At 36.8% G+C, this 21,848-nt stretch overlaps 5 protein-coding genes across 10 annotated transcripts; 2 read left to right on the forward strand and 3 right to left on the reverse strand.

Annotated features, from left to right (window-relative positions):
• Positions 1 to 2,159: 2,159 nt before the first annotated feature.
• On the reverse strand, positions 2,160 to 4,088 carry LOC145899168 (uncharacterized). 2 transcript variants are annotated; one of them, XM_082987895.1, is made up of 8 exons: positions 4,019 to 4,088; positions 3,761 to 3,847; positions 3,395 to 3,528; positions 3,220 to 3,327; positions 3,004 to 3,096; positions 2,628 to 2,944; positions 2,433 to 2,556; positions 2,160 to 2,363 (listed from the first exon to the last, which is right to left on the reverse strand). In XM_082987895.1, exons 3-8 carry the CDS (start codon positions 3,468 to 3,470, stop codon positions 2,350 to 2,352), a joined length of 732 nt encoding a protein of 243 aa, XP_082844021.1. In that variant the 5' UTR covers positions 3,471 to 3,528; positions 3,761 to 3,847; positions 4,019 to 4,088; the 3' UTR covers positions 2,160 to 2,349. The 2 variants fall into 2 exon arrangements, with proteins under 2 accessions (XP_082844021.1, XP_082844019.1); XM_082987893.1 differs by having other exon boundaries at positions 3,761 to 4,047.
• Positions 4,089 to 6,264: 2,176 nt separating this feature from the next.
• On the reverse strand, positions 6,265 to 13,737 carry LOC145897001 (PR domain zinc finger protein 10-like). Of its 4 annotated transcripts, XM_082985150.1 has the most exons (21): positions 13,672 to 13,737; positions 13,564 to 13,612; positions 13,297 to 13,416; positions 13,107 to 13,234; positions 12,981 to 13,031; positions 12,717 to 12,860; positions 12,567 to 12,643; positions 12,250 to 12,394; positions 12,131 to 12,196; positions 11,948 to 12,069; positions 11,741 to 11,892; positions 11,466 to 11,626; positions 10,927 to 11,110; positions 10,607 to 10,740; positions 10,292 to 10,376; positions 10,060 to 10,145; positions 9,722 to 9,904; positions 9,270 to 9,343; positions 9,048 to 9,174; positions 8,887 to 8,970; positions 6,265 to 6,462 (listed from the first exon to the last, which is right to left on the reverse strand). In XM_082985150.1, the coding sequence occupies exons 3-21, from the start codon at positions 13,412 to 13,414 to the stop codon at positions 6,397 to 6,399; spliced, it is 2,187 nt and encodes a 728-aa protein (XP_082841276.1). In that variant the 5' UTR covers positions 13,415 to 13,416; positions 13,564 to 13,612; positions 13,672 to 13,737; the 3' UTR covers positions 6,265 to 6,396. The 4 variants fall into 4 exon arrangements, with proteins under 4 accessions (XP_082841276.1, XP_082841277.1, XP_082841279.1 ...); XM_082985151.1 differs by having other exon boundaries at positions 11,747 to 11,892; positions 13,564 to 13,695; XM_082985152.1 differs by lacking the exon at positions 6,265 to 6,462 and adding an exon at positions 7,044 to 8,631 and having other exon boundaries at positions 13,564 to 13,695.
• A 74-nt stretch (positions 13,738 to 13,811) lies between these two features.
• LOC145897002 (uncharacterized) lies at positions 13,812 to 15,462 on the reverse strand. Of its 2 annotated transcripts, XM_082985154.1 has the most exons (6): positions 15,329 to 15,462; positions 14,795 to 14,900; positions 14,535 to 14,732; positions 14,302 to 14,385; positions 14,023 to 14,181; positions 13,812 to 13,951 (listed from the first exon to the last, which is right to left on the reverse strand). In XM_082985154.1, exons 1-6 carry the CDS (start codon positions 15,403 to 15,405, stop codon positions 13,916 to 13,918), a joined length of 660 nt encoding a protein of 219 aa, XP_082841280.1. In that variant the 5' UTR covers positions 15,406 to 15,462; the 3' UTR covers positions 13,812 to 13,915. The 2 variants fall into 2 exon arrangements, with proteins under 2 accessions (XP_082841280.1, XP_082841281.1); XM_082985155.1 differs by lacking the exon at positions 14,302 to 14,385.
• A 743-nt stretch (positions 15,463 to 16,205) lies between these two features.
• LOC145898467 (uncharacterized) lies at positions 16,206 to 17,474 on the forward strand. Its single transcript, XM_082986927.1, has 4 exons — positions 16,206 to 16,265; positions 16,421 to 16,592; positions 16,705 to 16,834; positions 17,337 to 17,474. Exons 2-3 carry the CDS (start codon positions 16,441 to 16,443, stop codon positions 16,811 to 16,813), a joined length of 261 nt encoding a protein of 86 aa, XP_082843053.1. The 5' UTR covers positions 16,206 to 16,265; positions 16,421 to 16,440; the 3' UTR covers positions 16,814 to 16,834; positions 17,337 to 17,474.
• Positions 17,337 to 19,843, forward strand: LOC145898466 (mitochondrial assembly of ribosomal large subunit protein 1-like). The gene is made up of 4 exons (XM_082986926.1): positions 17,337 to 17,653; positions 18,219 to 18,358; positions 18,447 to 18,601; positions 18,656 to 19,843. The coding sequence occupies exons 1-4, from the start codon at positions 17,347 to 17,349 to the stop codon at positions 18,867 to 18,869; spliced, it is 816 nt and encodes a 271-aa protein (XP_082843052.1). The 5' UTR covers positions 17,337 to 17,346; the 3' UTR covers positions 18,870 to 19,843.
• The last annotated feature ends 2,005 nt before the right edge of the window (positions 19,844 to 21,848 follow it).

Here is a 21,848-nt window from a genome sequence, read left to right on the forward strand (position 1 = left end):
GCGCGCAGAGGTGGGCAGACAACGGTAATTTCGTTTCGGGTCGGTACAATTTCATACATAACCCAAATTCTTTTATTCCAACGTAATATCGTTTATAAATCACATGAATAACACAAACCACAGATATACAAAATTGTCAAGTATACAATCTTTGTTGTGCTACCTTTTGCTTGCCAACCATATTGTTCGAGACAAACACTTTACGCTGCTGTCCCTCGATTATTCAAGTAAATGTATTCAGTTTTTGGCCTTGTTACAAACTTAGTTTAAAACGCCATTGATTTGGAAACTATGAGGCCTGGAAACGAGACTTGGGGTTAAAAAAAGAGTTTGAACCCTTTACGCAAGAAACAAAAAAAAATCGCTTTAGCAATATTAAATTATCATTTATTCATTTCATTGCAGGAAATGCCTTTTACTCACGAAACGAAATATACCGATAATTTGAACACATCTTGGTCATAATCATGGCCGAACGAGCGGAGACTTTGATTGAAATTCTGTCACGACAAAAGACAGCGCAAGACAAATGCGACTATTATTTCTCACCGGCCCGTGATATTACCAGTTAATTGTACTCAAGTTTGGCGAAGCGAAACTTCAACATCCAGAAAAGTCATTAAACTCACTGAACGAGCTTAACAAAATTTTGGCGGAAAAACGTTACAACTTATCTTCCGCCGAACTCTAATCTGTGTCATCAATCTGGAACGCCAAATAGCTGTACTGCGTACAATAACTTGTGTTTAAAGGCAGCACACTAGTTCAAAATAGATGTAATATACTATATTTCAATTATTTAATAGTGCAATACAAAAAAACTTTTGAGTCCTCACGTGTTTTTTCTAATTTGTTACCTGGACAAAATCGACATCTATTTTATGTTCAGAAGAGATAACGATTTACTTAAACCATATAGATTTGTACAAGGTAAAATGGCCGACTTGCTGTGATTCATTCACCTTTAAAGTGGCAAGGAACCGGAACAGGGGAGCGCGCAGGTGGCCTCGAGTTGGAGCGGAAGGCGGAAACTATGAGGCATGTTAACAGTGGCCTCTTTCCGCGAGGATTGGGCGAGGTCGAGGACATTAACGACCTCTCGTCTTCAAAGTCGCCACGCACGTGAACTAAACAAGTCATGATGGCTTGAACTTCATTAAGTCTCGATTCAACGGTCACGTTTATGTTCCGCTTCGTGCGAAAGGCAAAGCACGCGAAATTGTCGCTTCCATCTTCTTGTAATCTTGGCCATTACGGACATGCAAGGGTCCTGGTGCTTGTGACTTGGTGGGCGTCCAAAACCGAATCCAATATCCTGAAATTGCGACGAGGCGAACATAAGCATGCAAACTCAAACCGACTGTGTGAAACAAAATTGACCCAACCCAAATTATCGGATCTTGTTATTTCCTTGCGGTTGTCGGTTAAGTCAGGTTTACCACTTCACGCTTTTAGGAACACACAAAGTAGTGTGTTAATGTGCCTTAGCACCAAAAACGTAATTTAATGTTATGTAACCATTGAATCGGATGCATTATGTGTTAATTGTTCACCTCACTGCTTTCAAGTTTAGTGCGGAGGAAATATGCGCTAAGCAACTTCCGCTTGATGACTCGCTTGAACAGTTTCGAAAAGGCGCCCTGGTTTTGAGTCGCAATAAATGGGAAACAAACTTTACCACTAAAAAATGACGTTTGCAATCATACCAAGTCTCATAAATGTGCTCTTGAACATTTTGCAAGGGTCACGCCTTTTGTTATGTTATATTGTCAGGTTGCCATTTTTGACGGACGAAGTTATTAAATTTTATTGCGACGGTTGTGGAGCAGGTGGCGGGGGTAAGTTTTTATTAATGTTTTCCGCACAATTGGACGCAAGAGCGTTCAATTTCAGGTGACTTCATCCTAATGGCGGCAAATCACGCACCAAATATTAATCGGAAGTGATCTTCGGCCAGGCATTGAAGCGAAACATAACATGCGCCAGGTGACCTTGCGCGATAACTTCACCGCATTTATTACTACGCTGGATCAAAATAACCTAATTATAAAAAATAACATATTCGTTATAGAAAACCTTCAGCTCAGGCATTTTTTATACGAAAGCTTTTATTCACACGTAAACATTTATGTTCAAAAGTAAAGAAGAGCAAAGTGAAGTTTTGATGGAAGTGGATTTACTCGAATACGTTGCATCCTATAACAAGCATGTTTGGATATATGCTAAAAAATACACCTGATAAAACGATGCACTTATTTCATCAACCAGACAAAGATAAGTTGCAAGCGGATAAGTTGAAAAAAACACTTGCATTACACTTAATTTTTATATAAAGGTGGCTGAAAAGAATTATACTGTAGTCCCTGAAACAAAAGTATTTAAATCAAGTTTCAGTTTTTCCACAGCAAAACATAATATCAGAATATTCTCACATTGAAAACTTGCCCTCATCCTTGCCGACTCACTATTGGGAGTGGACATGGACAAACTCAAACCATTTCCGACGACCATGATAAACTTTCCATCATTTTCCATGGATTCAAAACAAGAAAATCCCTGATAATGTAAAGTAGTTTATTTGTGAACTGAAGAAAAGGAAATCGTCAAAAAACATAAATTTGACCAACCGGATAAAATAAATCTTGGTGAAATATGAATGATGCATGCGTAAAAAACTTTTCGATGTCGTTTTGATCCGACTGTTTGGCTTCAACAATAAGTTTGTCTTCCATATTTACAACAAACTCTTTTTGTTGCCCACTCGTGTAAATCGAGACCGAGTTGTTTTTCTGATTAAGTCCGGGCAACTGCACGAAAAAGTTATTACTTTTGTAGAGAAAGCTGTCGATGAGACGGCCATTGACAATGCCCCAGTGCGCTGCCCCAATCTTGGCACTGAACTGAAAAGGTCCGTTCTCTCCGATTTTCAGTAACGGGGGACGAGCTGTTAAGGTTAGTCGCCATTACTGTTTCGTTTGAGTTAAGTAAAACGTTAAAACTCACGTAGACAATTTCCGACTTCTCGATCAAATATGGCTATCATGCCCATGAATTGGTGAATACATTCATTGTATTCAGTCTGAGTAAGATAATAACCTGAAACACAATACCAGTGATTTAATTAGCGGAAACTGACTAAGGAATGAAACGTTTTCCCAACATATAGCCCTACAAACAGTACCACGGATCAAAACTGATCACAAGTTAAAGTAATATTACCTTCGTTGCACGTAAAATAACACTTTGCTCCAACTTCGTCAGCGCTTTGTTTGAAGTTGCACCATTTTTTCCCATACAAAGGAGTCTTTTGAGGATGACACCGATTTGCTACAGTGAAAACATTTAACTTCTAATTTTTATTCAAGTATTCACCCTTTTAAAGTAATTGTAATACCTATTTCAAAGTCATCCATAGCCCATACCATATGCCACCACACGATGCAAAACAATAAACAACAAAGAAAATTCATTACGATCGCTGGAGCTTCTGTTGTCACAAATGTTCCGCGATTGGCAAAGACGCAGAAACTAAAATTTCATGGCATTGGTTTTATATTCAACAATTTGTTTATAGTTCTTTCACGGTGCTACCACACGCCTGGAAAATCCTCTTTAGCTGCGCAGTTTACGTTGAGGTCAGCGGCTTGATAGTCCTTGTCACGAATTATCGCCGTGGTGGCAAGATAGTTTATTATCGGTTGTTTTGTAGCAATGTTAACTTTAACTGTGTAGCAACTTTAACTTTAACTGAAAGTGTTACCTATACTGCCAAGAAAAACCTTTCCGGAGACTTCTTCTTACATCGTAATTTTCCGAATCTTGCAACAAAATACTTTTGCTGTTTTACCTTCATAAACAAGTTGTCTGTTTGTATTTTATATGAAGTGCGTTGTTGACTAATTCTTATCGATCTGAAGTTCTCAAAAGGAATAAAAGAGGACGGTGCACGTGTTTTATCGAAATGTAGCTGGGGATTTCACACTAACGCTCAAAGCACATGCAAGCTACATCTACTTACAATTGTAAAGCCAAAGCTCCCGCAGTGACACACGTTTATGTCAACTTCCCACTGCGGACATGCGCCTCTGTTACTCGCACCGATGCTTACGGTAAACATACAAACGCGAGCTTATCGTACAGCAGATTAAAATGGAACCATAGAGTTGTCGCAGAGCGCTAAACCCTCAGGCCATGACTGAAATATCTGGAGCCCTATATCATGCTATATACGAAAAAAATTATAAAAAATTAAAGGTGCTCCATCAACCATAGTATATTCAACAATCTCCCACATCTGAGACGAAGATGTTTGATATTTTTCTAATGAAGTTATGTCTGAAAAAATTTCATTAGTTTTCGCCACGTTGGTAAAAAGTCACTGAATACCACAAATACCTTTTCATGAGCAATACGGAATAAAACTTTTGTTTTAAATGCAGACAGATTTGATTTCTTCGTCACATCAACATATGTATCTAGTACATCTCCGATTTTTTTCAAGATCAAGATAAACAGCCGACTACGCCCGAAGCTATTTCTCCCCTGAACCAAGAAACATTTTGCATGTCACAAGATGAGTGTGGGTCACGCTTTGTTGAAAGACGGCATTGATACCCATGTGAAGTCGGATGTTCACATTTTAATACTTTGGAAAAGATTTTTGGTACATCGGGAAATATTAACTACACATACACAAAAATTCTACTGACGCAAATATTTAGATTTCCAAAGATCTTCACATAGCGTTTAGTATTATTCAAAAAAAAATTAAAGCTAATTTGATTTTCTTCAGTCAAGCGAAACTAAATGACATGTCAAACGTCCATTACACGCAACACTTTCATATGTAAACGCATCGTCGACTTAAGAATGGTTGCCATCAATTTGTTCTTCGTGTCAATCTGGTTCTGGAGGGCTTTTTCATCGATTGTCTATTTTCGACATCTGTATATATGGCAAGCTGGCAACCACAGCGAAAATCCAGTGGGAGTATCATCAAGAGCGGCCAATAAACGACCGGTGACTAAACGTGCATTTAAACATTTTGTTCGCAGTTATGCAGCTGCAACAAGGAGATAAGCGCTACAGGCATATGTTTCAAAGATTGCCCTAATTTTAAAAGTAGTTGGAAGTAATGCTGTGATTTTATTAATAAATAGTTGTAAGATGGTTTGATCATTAGTCAACTTTTTGCAGGCATCGTGAGATGGATTTAGTGGAGGAAAAAGTTGTGTTGTTGGTAGTTTTGCTTTTGTTAGGTTTTGGTGGCGGATTTACCCCCCATCTGTTGCGGAATAAATGCTTGTCACCAAGGTCAGTATTTTAATTTGTGTTTCCATTAAATAAATTTTAATGTATATTCATTCTGTTTCAGCCACTTTCGTGATACGATCATTGGTTTTCTGAACTGCGCCTCGGCTGGAGTTTTTTTCGCCACTTTCTTTATGCATATGTTGCCGGAGGTATACATCCTTCTTTAACTTGCACCCACTCAATGTGCAAAAATATTTCAAAATATAGCAAGAATCATCTGACGTTACTAGCTTCCAAAATGCCTAAACTACATTTGTTGTTTTTCATTCTTTTTTAATATTTGTACTAATAGCAATAATTACCCAACATCAACCTGGAATATTTTTGCTATATAACCTACTAGTGCGATTAAATTGCCAACAAATAAACATTAGCGTTTTCAACAGTCCCAGGAGCAAATGCTCGAGCAGTTCGGTGAAGAGTTTGAGTATCCATTTGCCGAGCTTGTCATTTCTTTGGGTTTTTTCTTTGTGATGTTCCTTGAACAAGCGGTTATGAGCTGGTATTCACAAACAACAAAAGCAGAAGACAAAAATACCACAAGTAAGCTTTATTCAAACGAGAATATATGTCAGATAAAAGCATAACTAATAATAAAAACATGCTCATTGTTTGAAGCATAGTGGCGAAAGGAACTTTACTTCCTAATGTGATCCACGTACGTTTAATAACAAAATATTCACTTTTTGATCATCAACAGTCGAGAACAATCACGTACATAACCAAAAAGAAGACCAATCGATGCTTCTTCATTCGGAAAAAGGCGTCAATTATAATACACTCCGTCAGCAGTTGTCTGACGCAAGTACAGGATCCACTGTTCTATCGAATTTGAGCAGGTCCCACACGCAAGAAATGCACAACACCACAGTGCGAAAATCAAAATCGTGTGGACAAATCGAGACAAGGATTGTCAACCATGAGACTCGGCATAACTCCATGAGCCACGCAGAAGAGGAAGCTCACGTACATTACGATATATCATCGCATTCATCTGTTCGTTCCCTTGTCCTCCTGTTGGCGCTTTCAGCTCATGCACTTTTCGAGGGTTTGGCGATTGGATTTCAAAAGAATACATCCGCGCTACGGACGTTGGTGATCGCCGTCATCATACACAAGATGACACTGGCCTTCAGCTACGGAATGAGTCTGGTGACAAACAAGTAGGTTTTTAGGTTATTTCAACCACATCATAACTAACTTCCTGTCAGACTCTCTTGCGAGATAAGACATAAAACATATAAAAAGACGTTCTGACCAAAAATTCCTATCGTCCAAAGGGCGTCCTTTCATATCGTTATGATGTCAATGATCATATTCTCTGTAATGGCTCCGATTGGAATTGGTGTTGGAACGTGTTTAAGCAGTTTGACCGATGACAACATACAAGTCGACAAAGTTGTTGCAATTATGCAAGTAAGTATGCCAACTTTTTCACAAATATGTATGTAAGGACGTCATGCGGTAAAGGCAAAAATATATCGGGTATATGTATAGTTAAAAAATATTGGGATAGTTAAAAAAACAAAAATTAAAAACCGCCTTAAACATTCTTTTTGTGTCGTAGGCTTTCGCTTCTGGAACTTTCGTATATGTGATTTTTGTTGAAATTATCCCACACGAGTTTACGGAGGAGTCCAGGAACCGAATGTCAAACACAATTTGTCTCATGGCTGGATTCGCCTTCATGGCAGCAATTCAGGCTTTACCACATGAGGGGGAATAACGCAAGTTATTGAAACTGGTTCCACCACAAACATCTGATAAAGAGCCGAACATTTACAACGAAATACTGTTTGCAAGCTCCAGATACAAAAATTAGCGACATGTAACAAACCTCCGCTAAGTTTCAATTACGAACAGTTTAATAATTCATCAGAGCGTTTGAATATTGATAGTGTCGTGTGTGTTTCGCTTTTCGATTATAGACAACTGACAAGTCGCCGAATCATCACTCAAGTTCTCCCAGCGGTGATGCAATTCCAGAGGGGCCGAAAGTTAAATAAGGGTAATCGTTGAAAATGAAAGCCCGTCGCTTTGTTCGTTAATATATCAGCACGCGAATCCCCCAAACATACAACTCATTATTTACGCGCAAATCACTATCGACGTTCTGTCGAATTTTCGTTGCTCGGTTTCGTTAATCAATCGTCGTCCTTTATTCGTAAAACAAATCCGCAAAATGTAAAACTTCAGGCTTGCTTATCATTGTGTGGGATAGTTGGGATACCACATGTCCTTTATACAATTAACAGCACCAAGCTCATCTTTTTTGTTTTGTCATGAAACTGATATTTAAATGTTTGCTTGTATGGTATATATTGTAGTAAATTCTTAAAACTGTTTTACGTCTTAACAAGACTAAATATATGTATTGTAAGTAGCAATAGTGGTTGAATATACATGTTGCCATATAAATCATTTTATGTTTTTTTGTTGATCTTCCTCAGTTACTTTTCAGTGACTTTTAAACAACATATAGTAACAATTTTGCAACACTCGAAAACAAATTGGTTCTTATCCAACATGAACAGGAAAAACGTTTGGCCTCAAAAAGTCCACAAAAATTAAGGATTTGTTTTATTTGCCGGGTGGATTGGAGCCAAATCCGACAGCATACGATTGCACTTTCCTTTTTTTGAAACCGTGGCGAGTTAGCTTCGAATCCATCTTTAAATAGGGCTGGGTTCAAATAACTGAAATTTGTTGTTCAAAGTGATAAGTATTTGTGACATATTACGAAGTAGCTTTGATCATAAAAATCATAGAATTTATTACAGAGCATCACAGAGTTGGAAGAGCAATTTATTTTCTAAACAACTTGACATATGACATAAATTGTCAATATTTCAGATTCTATGTAGAATGCGAAAAAGAATTAAAGAAGACAAGTTTCTGACATTTAGGGCACCCAGATGCATGTCATGTGTAGTATTGCGATTATTAATAAAAGTAATGTGGTTCTAAATCTTGGCTCTTCTAAAAGAATATTACTGAAGTGGTCAGGTATAGGAAAATTACGCGAACATGTAATAGTAATTAGTTGAACCCAGCCCTAATTCTAAACCGCCAGCAGGCTTACTGAATGGATATGGAGCAAATTGAACACAAAACAATCACTCTGAAGTATTAAGATTCTAATCACGTGCATTCCGACCATGGTTGAAACGTGATGTGATGTTAAGTGGAACTCATAAACACAACTGCTCGATCGACTTATGTTGCGCAAACAAACAAGAAACCAAATATTCAGACGAAGCAACTTTTCCCAAACACATCTGCCACCACTTCACGGTTGATCGCACTAGTCACCTTTTACTAAATAAATGGCAACCGAGTCAGCAAAGTTTCCTATGTGACGTTACTAGTGATAGCAGAAATTAGTATTTAAAATATTGCTACAAACAGGTGTGTATTATACATATTAACTCACTATAAGTTGTAACACACACGAAACTAAAAAGTAAACCAAAATTAAGTGGATGCTAAAACCAATTTGCAGTTGCAAATCGTTTGATTACTTTATACATGCTTTGCGGCCGAGAGCAAAAGTATTAAGTAACATTTTCATACCTTAACATCGTGGATATTCGGATACTCGATATTATACGAGTAATTCCAATGTGGAGGGGATGTTTGAAGTTGCTCAACATTTCCCTAAAAATGATTTTTGCGAATCGCTAACAGTCATGATATTATCTCAAGCATTTAAGAATTTGTCAAGTTATTTTTACGTTTTGTGAAGGGTAGGAATTGCTCATGTTGGTCTTGCTTTGTTCGAGGATAATAGGATAGTGCGGGTGTCTTTGAGCTTCTGGATCCAGTCTATGCTGCGCATAACCTGCAGTTGCTTGAAGACCGCTGAACAAAATACAACTGTTTTGTTATCTCCAGGAAAATAAACGCGTAAACATTACCAGCAACCACGTGAAGTCAGGAAAAAAGCCGTGCATTACCTTTCAACAACTTTGGGATTATTGTAATTTTTCGCTTGTAGCAAATGGTGTTTTCTTGGTCGAAAGTTGTTTTTCTGAAGATTTAAAACACAAAAAATGTTTGGTTTCTTCTGTATTTCCACAACTCGGTTAAAATTTAGGAAATACATTTATCTCACAGGGAGAGAAGGAGCAAGTGTTGAGCATTAAAACAAACTACTGTCAAATAAACAGGAAAAAACGGAATATTCCCCAAAGTTCTCAGAAATCAAGTTCGTGTTGTTTTTTCCCCAGATGAATCGCAAACGTAAATAGTTTCTTAAAAACATAACTAATGGTTGTTTTAAAATAAGCAAAGAAATCCAGACAAAAACAGCTGACTAGAAAGTAGTTTCTCATTCAAAGGTTAAGCATTCAATAACATAAACTAGAAAAATACACAACTTGTTAAAATCTCATTAAAAAAGTATTACTTCTGTGTGGTTGATGACGTGTGATAAAGGTTCATTGACCTTCGGCACGAACTGCATGTGGTCGTGGTTTCGTTGATCATTGGTTGGAAGAGATACTATGGTTGGTCGTGAACTGAATTCTAGTTGGACTTGAAAGCCGGTAGAGTTGTCGCCACCAACCTGCTCAACCGCCTGCTCCTCCATCTGATAATAAATAGTACGAATTTTACGTGAATAGGAAAAAGTTTGCAATAAGTGTCGATGGCACAGTAAGTTGTGGTCGCACTAAAGATCAACTTGTGTCACATTTCCAGCAGCTTTGCAGAAAACTTGAAAGAAATGATGCGTGATATGCTTACACACTGCTCAAGGACGTTGGTTGCTTCTTGATCTTCAAACAAATTATTCGGACAATCAACTGGAAGCGTTGGAGTTTCCAAGACATCTGATTTACATAAAACTACACAATCAACCTCAAAAATACAACTAATGTTTAAGATGTACGAATACTAAGTTTAACAAAACAGTGACATAGTAAATGTAATTTATGAAGCTTGACACCAACAATACAAATCTTCAGCTTTTGATTACCTTCAAATGCACTTGTGACGTCGGCTGCTGAAAAGTTAGGAATAATTTCAATACCTGTACCTTGCAAGTGGGATGTCTCTGCTTTCTACAGGAAAAACATACACATGTCGATTAAAAAAATAAACTTCCATCAACGCAAATCCTTATTAGGAAAACAACTATTCATAAAACATAACAGTTTCCGTGACCAACTTACACAGTTTAGCTAGGTTTAAAAATGTAGGGCAACTGAATTTATTTTTACTCGACAGCTACACCTTGTGGCTGCAAGCATAAGCATTTGATATTAATAAACATGATGCAACTTTGTTTTACCCGATTTTGTGGGCGTGGCTTGAGTAAATGTTGGTGTTTCATCGTCATATGACGACATAATTTGTTGTTTGAAGAATATTGCGAGGGGCAATACGGACACTGGAATGGCTTGATCTCCTTCAATTCATTACAGGCTAAAAATAGCGAACCAACGTGGAAAACCCGCAACAGACAATACATGAGCAAAAAATCCTAACACAGATATCCAGTAAAAGTGTTTTTGGCAATTCCGGCCAACTCTTGTCGTCGATCCAATTATTTGTCGCTTTGGTCAAATCAAGACTTAAGTAAGAAATAATACTTAATATATTTAAACTCACCAACGTGTGAATTGGAACTTAGAGAGTTCCTTTTCCCATCTCTCAAACCGGGTGGAACGCTTTGTCCCGGGTGATGCTTTTTAATGTGGGCGCTGCGTTTCGATACAGATTTGTAGGATTTTTTGCAGTAAGGGCACACAAAGCTGATAGATCTTTTCAACAAGGGCTGGGAAAGTTCGACGACCTAAAGTAACATAAAAAGGCGCAAACGATAAATGAATGACATTAATTACGTTCAACGAGTACTAAAATTTAAATGTGGCTGGTTAGATAAACGAAGTTTTTAATTTAATCATACAGCTGCAGACAGTAGCGTAGACTGTTATGACTTGAAAGGTCCCATTAGTAAAGTTTGTGACTGTAGCACTAAACTATCAATAAACTTTGTGGTACTTTTCAGGGAACATCGACCTGTTGGGTACCCATAAATATACCAAGCAACGGAGACGATCCACCTATTATAGCTCTTTTTCTTCTATTAAATTTAATAAAATGTGTAAGGGAGAACAGATGTAATAACTACACGCGAAAAAACTCACAGAATTAAGGTCGATTCCTGGATGTTTCTTCGAGATATGATTAACCAACATTCCACGACGTCGGAAAGCAACTGAACAACTTTGGCATTTAAACACAGCTGCTGTTGCACAAGATTTTGTTTGAAAACGCCGATTAACAATGCTTTTAGGAATTCCTATGTCTGCACAAAGATGGCAAACAATATGAGGCTTCCAGTAATTAGCTAAAACGAATAGTGAACTCAACACAACAATTTTGTTACGTAACTGTATCAAATAAAAGAAAATTAACACACCACCACCCTCTGTGTTGTGTTCCTTGGAAAGGTGCATGCGTTTGAAATGGTCCCGCAATTTATCTTTCCGCTTGAATCGTTTTCCGCAAGTGTGACATAGAAATCTCATCGTCTCGGAATGGACAACAGAATGGATTGTCAAACTATGTTTCCTGCAAAAGTTTATTTTTCTATGTAGGGAAATCACTACGTTTTCGCAATTCACACCTCTTAAAACCCTTCCCGCATATGCAACAACGGTACAAGGCATGCGACTGTGAATTCCACTTGGTTTCATCCTCGTTCAAAATCGCGTCTAGTCGTTGAGTTAGTTCCTGATCACCAAGGGGCTAATCGTGCAAATTTCGCAAAAAATCAGTTAGAAATCAAACCCAGTCAAAATAAACCCACCTGTTCAGAAGAGGATTTGTCATTCAGCGAAGAACTAGAAGTGCTTTGATTTTTTTGAGACGGCTCCTTCCAGAAAGGGAATATTTGTTTAATAAAAAAAATGAAACGTTGCAACCTACTTTTACAAGCTTCATGTTGGCTCGGCGCCAACCTCTTTTCTTAGGGGGTACGTTGCGAACTTCTGCCTCATTTATGTCCTCGTCTTCGATATACGGAAAAAATGTGGGAGTTTTCATTCCGCGTAATCTTTTACTCCCACTTGGGCTGCGAACATGATTTTGATATTAACCAGTTTTGTTTTGTCAAGAGCCATTGCCACCAAAAATGCAAGGTATATGCACAGTTCTGTTTCAAAACAGGTACAAAACCCATGTTCTGGCTTAAACCATTTGGAAAGCAATTGTATGTTCCCTATGTTTGCATAAGTGGGACTGACCTTTCATCAGTTGTAGGTATGGAAGAAGTAAGATGGGGCTTTTCCATGAAATGAGCATACTGTTTAGAATACCACACCTAAATTTTAGGTGTAGAATATAAAATGTGTAGAATAGGCATGTTTTGTAGTTTTTTGACCATTTTGTGTTACCTTTAATTCTTCCATGGGTTGAATGTCTTTTATAGTGAGGAAAAATACTCTTTTATTTTTTATACAAGCAGCAAGATTTTGTTCACCATAAACTAAGGCAGGTCTCACCAGGCACATCCAGTTACACTGGTTTTCATCTTTGGTCTGAAATTATGATGAATTTGTGCACAAATTGGGTCACATTTATATTTGGCTTAAAAATAAATCAATCAGACCACAAACACAATGTAACAACTATAAAATGGCAATGTGTATAAAACTTACATCATAATAGCATGCTTCTGACCTTTGCAGGCTATTGGAGTGGAAAGTCATCTGCAAAAAAAGATGCAATAATCCAAAAATGTAATGTACAAAAGAAAAATCATGCAGTAATTTAGTAGTTCATACCGGAACTTTCATCAAGAAAGGTGAACCTGAAGCAATGTCATATGATGTAAAAGGTGCAAACAAGGGTCCAAACTGGGTTCCTTTTTGAATCAAGGATTTTGATGTGACACAGTTGTTATCATCCTCACCTTTACACCATCACAAATGATTATACTAGCAATAATACATAAAAAAAACAATAAGCACCTACTAGTAGAAAGCAAACTGGGCAAAGAAGCCTTGGCCCTGGTCTTTACTATATTATCTGGAATGTGAACTGTAGGCAGATTTACATCCAACTCTTCATCATCTGTGGGGAAGATGTCCATGTCTGTAAATCAAGAAAAAATTATCAGAAATATGAAATTCATCCAATACTTTGCATTCAAGGATGAAAAAATTAAAATATTTATTGTCAGGTTTTTCCTTTTTAAAATATGTTAAATCGAAGAATACAAATAAAATCACAAAACCACACCTGCAAAAAGTACGCTGGTTCATTGGGTACAACTTTCAACAATATTCACCTACATTATAGACAATAAATCTAAGAAATAAAAAAAAACATATTGCGACATAAAATTACATTGTACTTTGAATCAGTATGTAATGACATCAATAAAACTAGATTTTTGTGTTTTCTTGGTCTTTGGTAACATCTTGCAAATTGATCCTGTTTAACAGTCAAAAGAGTCATTAAAATTATGATGAACAATCTTGTGGCAGCTACTATGCAAAAGAGTCTGTAACAACGGTGATATTGGCTGAAACTTCACAATCCTTCACAGAACATAATTCATGTGTAATTTGTTTAGATTTCTTGTTTACTCTCAAGACAGCTGAAATTGACCATCGAGGCTTGAACTCTGTCAAAAAATATTCATTAAAACAAACCAAAAAAACAAATCATTTTTATTTTATTTTTCTTGGAACAAACCTGGCCAGAGAATCCAGAGGCTTCCACAATGCTTGTAGGTTCTGTTGTTACTAAAATATCAGCAAAATTATTTTGCGAAAAATGATCCACCAAGTCAGCATCAGATAACTGCTGCTGTGGGTCTTGGAATGTTTCACTTCCTTTTTCTGCTTTGAGAGTCTGAAAATAGTATTCATGTAAATATCAATGCCAAATTGCACATAAATCTAATATTCTCTCTGTCATTTGTGATATACTGATTTCTGACAATTAACTAACTGGCACTTTTTCTAACTTCACCTTGATTACTTCAGAAGCTTCAAGGTACTGATGTACAGATGATTCTAATGTCTGATTTCCATTTATCATTTCATGTACAGAAAACTAGTAAGTAAACAAAACCAATGAATTGTTTTATGTACATACTGACAATAACCCTGCTTCTAATGACCTCACTAAACTGATACTTTATGACTAAATGCAATGCAGTTATTATGCAGTCAAGATGTAATGCACACTTTAGATAATCTTACGTCTCTGTATTTTTGCAAATATATCTTCAGTGGTTCAATGTAAGGGTCAAAACCAAGAGTAGCCATAGCAAAAAGAACATCTTCGCCATTAATAGTTTTTCTTTTTTCCTGTGCACACCGTTCTGAAGCTTCTGATGTTATAAAACTTATGAATTCAGATACACATTCTTGGACACACTCCTTGGCATCTTTAGCAATCTGCACAGAAATAGTATCTTTTAATTATTTATTTTGCACAAAACTACAATTTTAGAAAATACTTTTCCATTTGCTGGAACTGCACCCTTCATGATCCTAGCAATATTTGCAATTGGTAGATAGATGTCCTGTTCTCTGAAGGGGCTTTTGTTTTGCTCAGATGAAGATCTTAGTAATTGTAAATCAACCATTACTTTTGCAACTGGCACTATAGGTCAGGGGTGTCCTAACTTCTTTTATGGTGAGGGCCTATTTTTATCAGGTTAAGGGCTTAAGGCCTCAGTGAGCCACCATTTTTAACCGTTTTTTTAGAGAGAAAAATAATATTCACATACATGACTGCATAACCATCATTTTTTTCCCCAAACTGCTAACACTGGCAGTAAAGCATTTTATTTAACCTACACTTTCAAAGAATATTTATTTAATGTAATAAAGCCTATATAAACTTGTACGGGCCATGTGCAACACAATTAAAAACTACAGCTGTGGTCCACAGGAAATCCTGTGGGCTGTAGGTTTTCAACAGTGGTTACCAGCTTTAAAGAGTTTGTACAATTTTAAACACAACAACACTTGAGGTAGGGGTAGCCAACCTTTGATCAGAGGTGCATTCTTCAACGTCTCTCTCGTCGTTGATCAAAAAATCGTTTGGAAAAGAACCTGCATCCATGGTTAAATAACAAATTTTTTTTTCAAAGAAGAGTTGTTCTGAAATCAGTATTTTTAATTTGGTGCTACTTGAATATACCAGGGAAATTTTTTTGGGAAAGTACCGTCTTTTGGATAAAGAAGGAGAAATCAAAACACAGGACTGAAAATAGTTTTATATTCACTTCGAAGCAGTCATTAGATTAACACACTTTTTTAAAAACAACAAACATATTTTTATATTAGTTTTATCTGTAAACTGTAAATAAACAAAATACAGAAACAGCATCTCATCCAAGTTGTTATTTGTTTTCTTTGATAGTCGCAAGTGTAAAGACCACAAAATATTAGGTACCAAAAACATTAAGTTGCCGCAACATAGAGCTGAGTTGCGGCAACAAAGCGCTAAGTTGCGGCAACTTAGCTATCTTGCAGCAACTTAGCTTTATCAGCAACTTAGCTTGCAGCAAGTTAATATTTTTCAAAAAGGCGCGTTGATGCCATTGTGAAAAATAGCTATCTTGCGGCAAGTTAATTTTTTTCAAAACGGCGCCCCAAAGAAAGCGTCCTATGATCCTGTGTGTAGTATTCTATGACCAGAGCAAAAGTCAACAATACAAACCATAATTTGCCTATTAATAAGCTTAAGTTAAGCAAGGAAAAGCCGTCATAAAATCATAACAAATCTTTATTTGGACTAAATATTCACGTCTAGTGTAGTGGATACCAATAATACAGATTATCAATTTGACTTCTCATGAATATTTGCGTCAACTAATCTGTGTTGTTGTTGTACCTTGTGCTTTCCAGACACCATGTAATTCTGCCTGATATTTTGCAATTTTGGGTTAGTTGTGATTGCCGCGTGCGTCAAGGTGAGAAGTATTTGTTGTTTTTGGTAAAAAAAGACGAAGATTAGTAATTGATATGTGAAAGATCAACTGCTATAACTTATCGGGTGTTAATTCGCCAATTTACATAAATATAGTCGGATTTCTGTTTTAGATAGTTTATATGAGATTTTGTTGACACTTCAGGGCCTTTGTATAAGTCCTGCATGGATCGTAAGGGTTGGAAATATTTTGTTAAAGTTCCTTTTGCAAATAATCGGCTCGCAATTATTGCAAAGAACTCACTGGAAGTTGACAGGGAACCAAGAAAAGAAGAAATAACAAGAAAATTAATTTTACAGGAAAACATTTTATTTGTGTAAGTTTTTCACAAAGTCTTATATGAGGTTTATCTTGTATTTTTTTTTATGAATTACAGTACTATCAACAAAAATTGTCATTGTACTGCATTTAAATACTCTTACATTTAGTAACTGGGAGGCTTCTGAGGCAAGATTACTCAGAGTTTCAGTCAATTCCTTTTTTGAATTGCTTCTTTTGGTACTTGACACCATTGATCAATTTGATGTCAGTGGGTAAGAGGATAGCTATGATCTTCAGGTACTAGTGTGAAAACTTGCTTTTGCCTTTTATAACTTGGTCATTATTAGTAGCATCATGACTATTTTTAAAAAAGGTGTGAACAGTATTTCTGAAAACTAAAATCTAGTCATTATTGGTGTTTTCATAATTACCTGATCTGCATGTTTTCTTGATAACGTAAGCCCTCATTTGATCCCTTTTAGTTACAAATATATTCAAGCCTTTCTTTTAAAGTAGTATTAAAACTAAGTTGCAAGGACTACCACAAAAATTCACTTTGAGTGTTCCATAGCATTATGCGATTGCGCATACCAGGAAGCCACCATTATATTTGACGAATTTGCGCCAACACTGGTTTTCTTATTTTGCAATGCTCGACCACAATTAAGCTTAGTTTACACCGGAATATCTGGGAATTCCCAAAAAAGATTCCCCTCCTCCTCCCATAAAAAAATCCTGGATAAGCCTATGGTTATGAATCTAGTTTTTTTTGTATATTCACATGTATAATTTACTGCAGGAACAAGCTGATGCTACCAATTGGAAATTCTGTATTTACAAAATCTTTCAAAACAATGTTAAGTCAACATTGTTTCTCATGTAATGCAAGCAAAATTCTCAAGCAATATCATCAGTGCCATCGTCAATTCACAAGTCTGAAACAGAAAAATCACTTGTGTTTTACAAACAGCAAAAGTTCTATGGTATCAGTTCGGTATTCCAGTCAAGAGTCAAATTGCGATTTGCCCAATATCAACCAAAACATGAAAGACAAAGTGTTGTTGGAAAAACTTAAGCCCAAGGATGGTAACCAACTTGACCAAGGAAAAATAAAAAGTAATGTTGATTAGCATAAAATAGTGCTGCTGTTATGTCACATTAAAAAATTAGCAGCCATTTTTAAAATTTGAAATTTCTGATTCCAGTAAAGCAATGGTTCCCACCCGGGGATAAATTTACCCCTTGGTTGTAAATTTAATTTACCTGTTGTTAGCCTCAAATTTGCAAACTTTCACTGTACGCCGTTTAGTTTTTGAATGGTTAGGTTTTTGAAAAACCATTCGTTATGTTTACATTATTTCTTTGCTTCGCTGCAGTGTTTTTAGGTTTGATAAAAATTAATTCAGGTTTGTATTTCATGTTAAAACAGGAGGGAGTAAAATTAATCTTCAAAGGCTGCCAGAGTGCATATTGAAGAAAAAAGTTGGGAATCTTTTGCTCTAAAGCAAATGGTTACTCTAAATATCCATTGTGGGCTTTGTGCCTAAGAAACAACACTAACCCTCTCCCTGCTAAAATGCTTCTAGCATTGAAATAATAGGTTTTTCCACAATGTTTTTTATGGAAGCAACCAAATGTTTTGCAGTTTTCAACCACACTGTTATAAAAATACTGTTTTTAGTTGTTTTATCACTTGATGATGTTCATGAACTGTTACAAGAACTAAATGGTCAGGATGTTGCTGTTTTGGAACTATCAAAGAAACTTAATTATGTGGACTACTTTGTCATTGTGACTGCAAAGTCTCCAAGGCATTTAGTGGTCTGTGATAACACAATTGGTTTAAACAACAAATATATTTTATAATGAGCCCGTTTAAACTTTTTGTTAAAACTGTTTGTTGTTGCAGCATATGTCCCAAACGTTAAATCAGTTGTACAAGTCAAAAAAGGGTATTGAGGATCCATTTCTGTATATTGAGGGTAAAAAAGACAGTCAAAGTTGGCAATGCATTGACATGGGGCATATTGTAGTTCATTTCATGTTACCAAACACACGGAAAAGGTTGTTTTTTTCTAAATCTGTTTTACATTTTGCCAAAATAAAGGTCTGTTACAGATATCAGCTGGAAAAAATATGGCTTTTGGGCCCCGAATATGACGACCTTTGGCATGAGACACCAGAGGAAACGGATCCATTTTCAATTCTTGAAATGGATGAGATTTCTGAAGATGAAGATGAAAAACATTATATTGCTCCTTGGGAAATATCATATGGACCATCGCGACCAAGGGTTCAGGATAATTTTGATGAAGACGATTATGTGATTTAATGTGCGGTATCACTAAATGTTTTTATTTCACAAATTCATCACATGTTTTTGAGTTGACTTACAAATGTATTGTTAAGCAATCATTTGTCGTGGGTTAGTCATAGTTTCTATTGTTGCATGCGAATTAAATGTATCTTGACGATCGCCAACCAGTAGTCGATTTGTAATAATAAGCCCAACATATACCTTTATAAGAAACCACTCTCGTGAAGGTTTTTTGTGCAATAACATCTAAATCAACAGGAAAAAAGCAGTGTTTTTGCGACTCTAATGTGCTACACAAAATGTGTTCCGACAAAGATTTTTGTGAAAACTTCTTTGCTGCTTTATAGAGCAAAGTGGGTCTTTGCTGCACGTTTATGTGAATATTTCATTTATGCCAAATTGAACTTTTACACCAACAATTGTTTGCAGTGACGTTCCCAGAACGTGTGCAAAAAATAAACTCTCTGTTTAGATCAAAAAGACGCTAGTCGACAAGACTTTGATGTTTTGTCAACTGGAAAAAACGTTTTGTCGACTTGCGTCTTTGGTAGTCATTTCTTGCGCCGGATCCGGGTACTCGGACCCGGCCGGATAATACACTTAATTTTACCGGATACTTGGGAAAGCATTTTTGTCCTAAAAACGGACAAACATTTCTCAAATTGCTCGTTTTGGGACCCAGTCTGTTAGACTCGCTGACTTACGATTTTTCTGTTGTTTGTGATTAAGGTTTTTCGTGACGTGTTATACCATATAATTTAATGCCCACGTTTATTTGTTCCACTCATGACAAGCTAACCTTAACATAGTATTCTGTTTGGCAATCAAACATTTTTGCCATACCGATAAAATACACGAATCGGTAAGCTCATTTATAACACCAAGGCGGATCTTTTTGCCCCCAGGATCTTGCACTAGATTAGCGGTGTTGTCCAATATATTCGCAAAATTGTTGTATGGTTTCGGCAAAGTTGATGCAGTTTCTTGACTCGTTATAGCCAGGATTGTCATTGAAGTTAAACCAGAAATATGGATGACTGACAAAGAAGTTTTCGAAACTTTAATAACCTATGGTTTGCTGGTTAAGATGGTGAGTGTGAAGAGTTGTATATGGTTACTTACTCCTTTTCCAAAACCTTAGCTTTGTCGAAGGCAATCCGATGACCTTTTAAGGCAGCATGCTTGGCCAACGCTGTCTTACTTCCGTAGAGAAGGGTTGGGGCCAACATTAAATTGCAAATTGGATGAAGTTTTTGTGATTTTTTCGCAAAACCAACTTACATTTTTTGCAGCCTATTCAGCTCAAAATAATGTTCGGCCAGGGAGGAACTTTAGGACTGCAGCGTACCAATAGGATTCCCAGTCGCTGCTTTGCTGAAGCTAAAGTCTGTTTGCGTGTTCTTGCTGATATAGACTACTGAATTAAAAGCTCCGTGAACAGACTTCTTTATTAATGGAAACACACGATTGCAATTACCAGGTGGCTTAAGTTTAACTTGTTTCAAGCGCGTTTAACACGTGACTGAATTGCAGCGAATTTAACTATTAAAAGAACGTGCGAACGTTTACAGCGCGATGGCAAGAATAACGACAGGCCGATAGAATACGAAAAAAAAATAATGGTTTAGCCACCCCCCTAGGGCCATTTGCCCCCCTGGTTACTCAGTATTTTGGTTAAAAGAGCAACAAAAAATGGAACTGGATTTTGCAGAAAAATGAATCGTTCAACTACACACTCATTTGCATTTTTTGTAAGTTCCAACTCTTCTCTATGCGATGGCATCAAATTTAGTTGCTGAAAAAGTGTCAAAGCCCTCCCCCAAGGGCTGGGTATGCCTCCCTGTTGGCCATATGATCTTCCAGGAGGCCCAACAAGTCCTTGCTCTGTACAGTCTCATCCAGGAGCAATTTTTTTTTTAACTTCGTAGAATTTTAGGTCCCTATGTAAGTCACAAGACCCATCAACGGTCATTGGGAAACAAGCGGAACAGTCGCTAGATGCATTACAGCCGAGGGCCTTGAACACAGGATTTCTCCAATCTAATACCCATATAGGTCCTTAAAGCAACTATCCTGCAATTAATTTTGACCTGAATGCGTAGACAAGAGGCGGGCCTAACATAAAATCACAAATTAAGGTATACTTCTGTGATTCAATTCTGAGCTATTTACACTTGAGCATTTTGGTGCTTTTTCAACTAATTTTTTCACAGCACGCAGCACCAAATGACAAGCTGTATGAGAAGGGAAAAAAATGCGCTAAAACTGCACCAGACACGCTGTAAATCGCTCTGGCAACAGAACGTGACACCCTGCTCATCCAACCATAAATTTGACCCCATTGCATCACCGGTTGCCTTGTGACATCATTGAGTTTCTGTATGACAGAGGATTAAAACTTTTTTAATAAAAATAGCCTACTGATATGCGGTCTGTAGTATTTCAAGTTAAATTTATAAACAAAAATAACAGGTAGTGGCCCTAGTGGCCCTACCACTTTACACCTAATCATTAAAATTCGCACAGATTTATGTTTTATATAGACTTATACGTGGATCAAGTTTCGAAAAAACCTTGTGACCCGGTAGTATTTTCCGGATTTGATTGAGAACTATCCGGATCCGACCGGGCCGGATAATTTGGAACTGGGAACATCTTTTGTGTTTATCTTAATTGTTTTCTGATATTATATACAAAGAGACTTGTGGCGTAAGATTATGAAGGTTTGTAAAAAGACGCTAAGAGAAACCAACGTAATGAAATAATAAAGCCACAATACTGCGAATTATAATTTTAAAATTGGCATACTTGAGGCAATCAGAGGATGAGAAAATTAATTAGCCTATGTTTTGTAGCGAGACTTTAATGCCAGCAAACACTTTTGTTTGTTGGTTTTGCCAGGATATTCTGGATTAGAATTCCGGTGTGGTCAAAAAAATAGTCGTTCCAAGTAGATTGAGTATAGACCGCATATCTGTATTTCTATTAAAATAA

This window comes from Ascidia mentula, chromosome 4, assembly GCF_947561715.1.
Source record: "Ascidia mentula chromosome 4, kaAscMent1.1, whole genome shotgun sequence".
Lineage (NCBI taxonomy): Eukaryota > Metazoa > Chordata > Ascidiacea > Phlebobranchia > Ascidiidae > Ascidia > Ascidia mentula.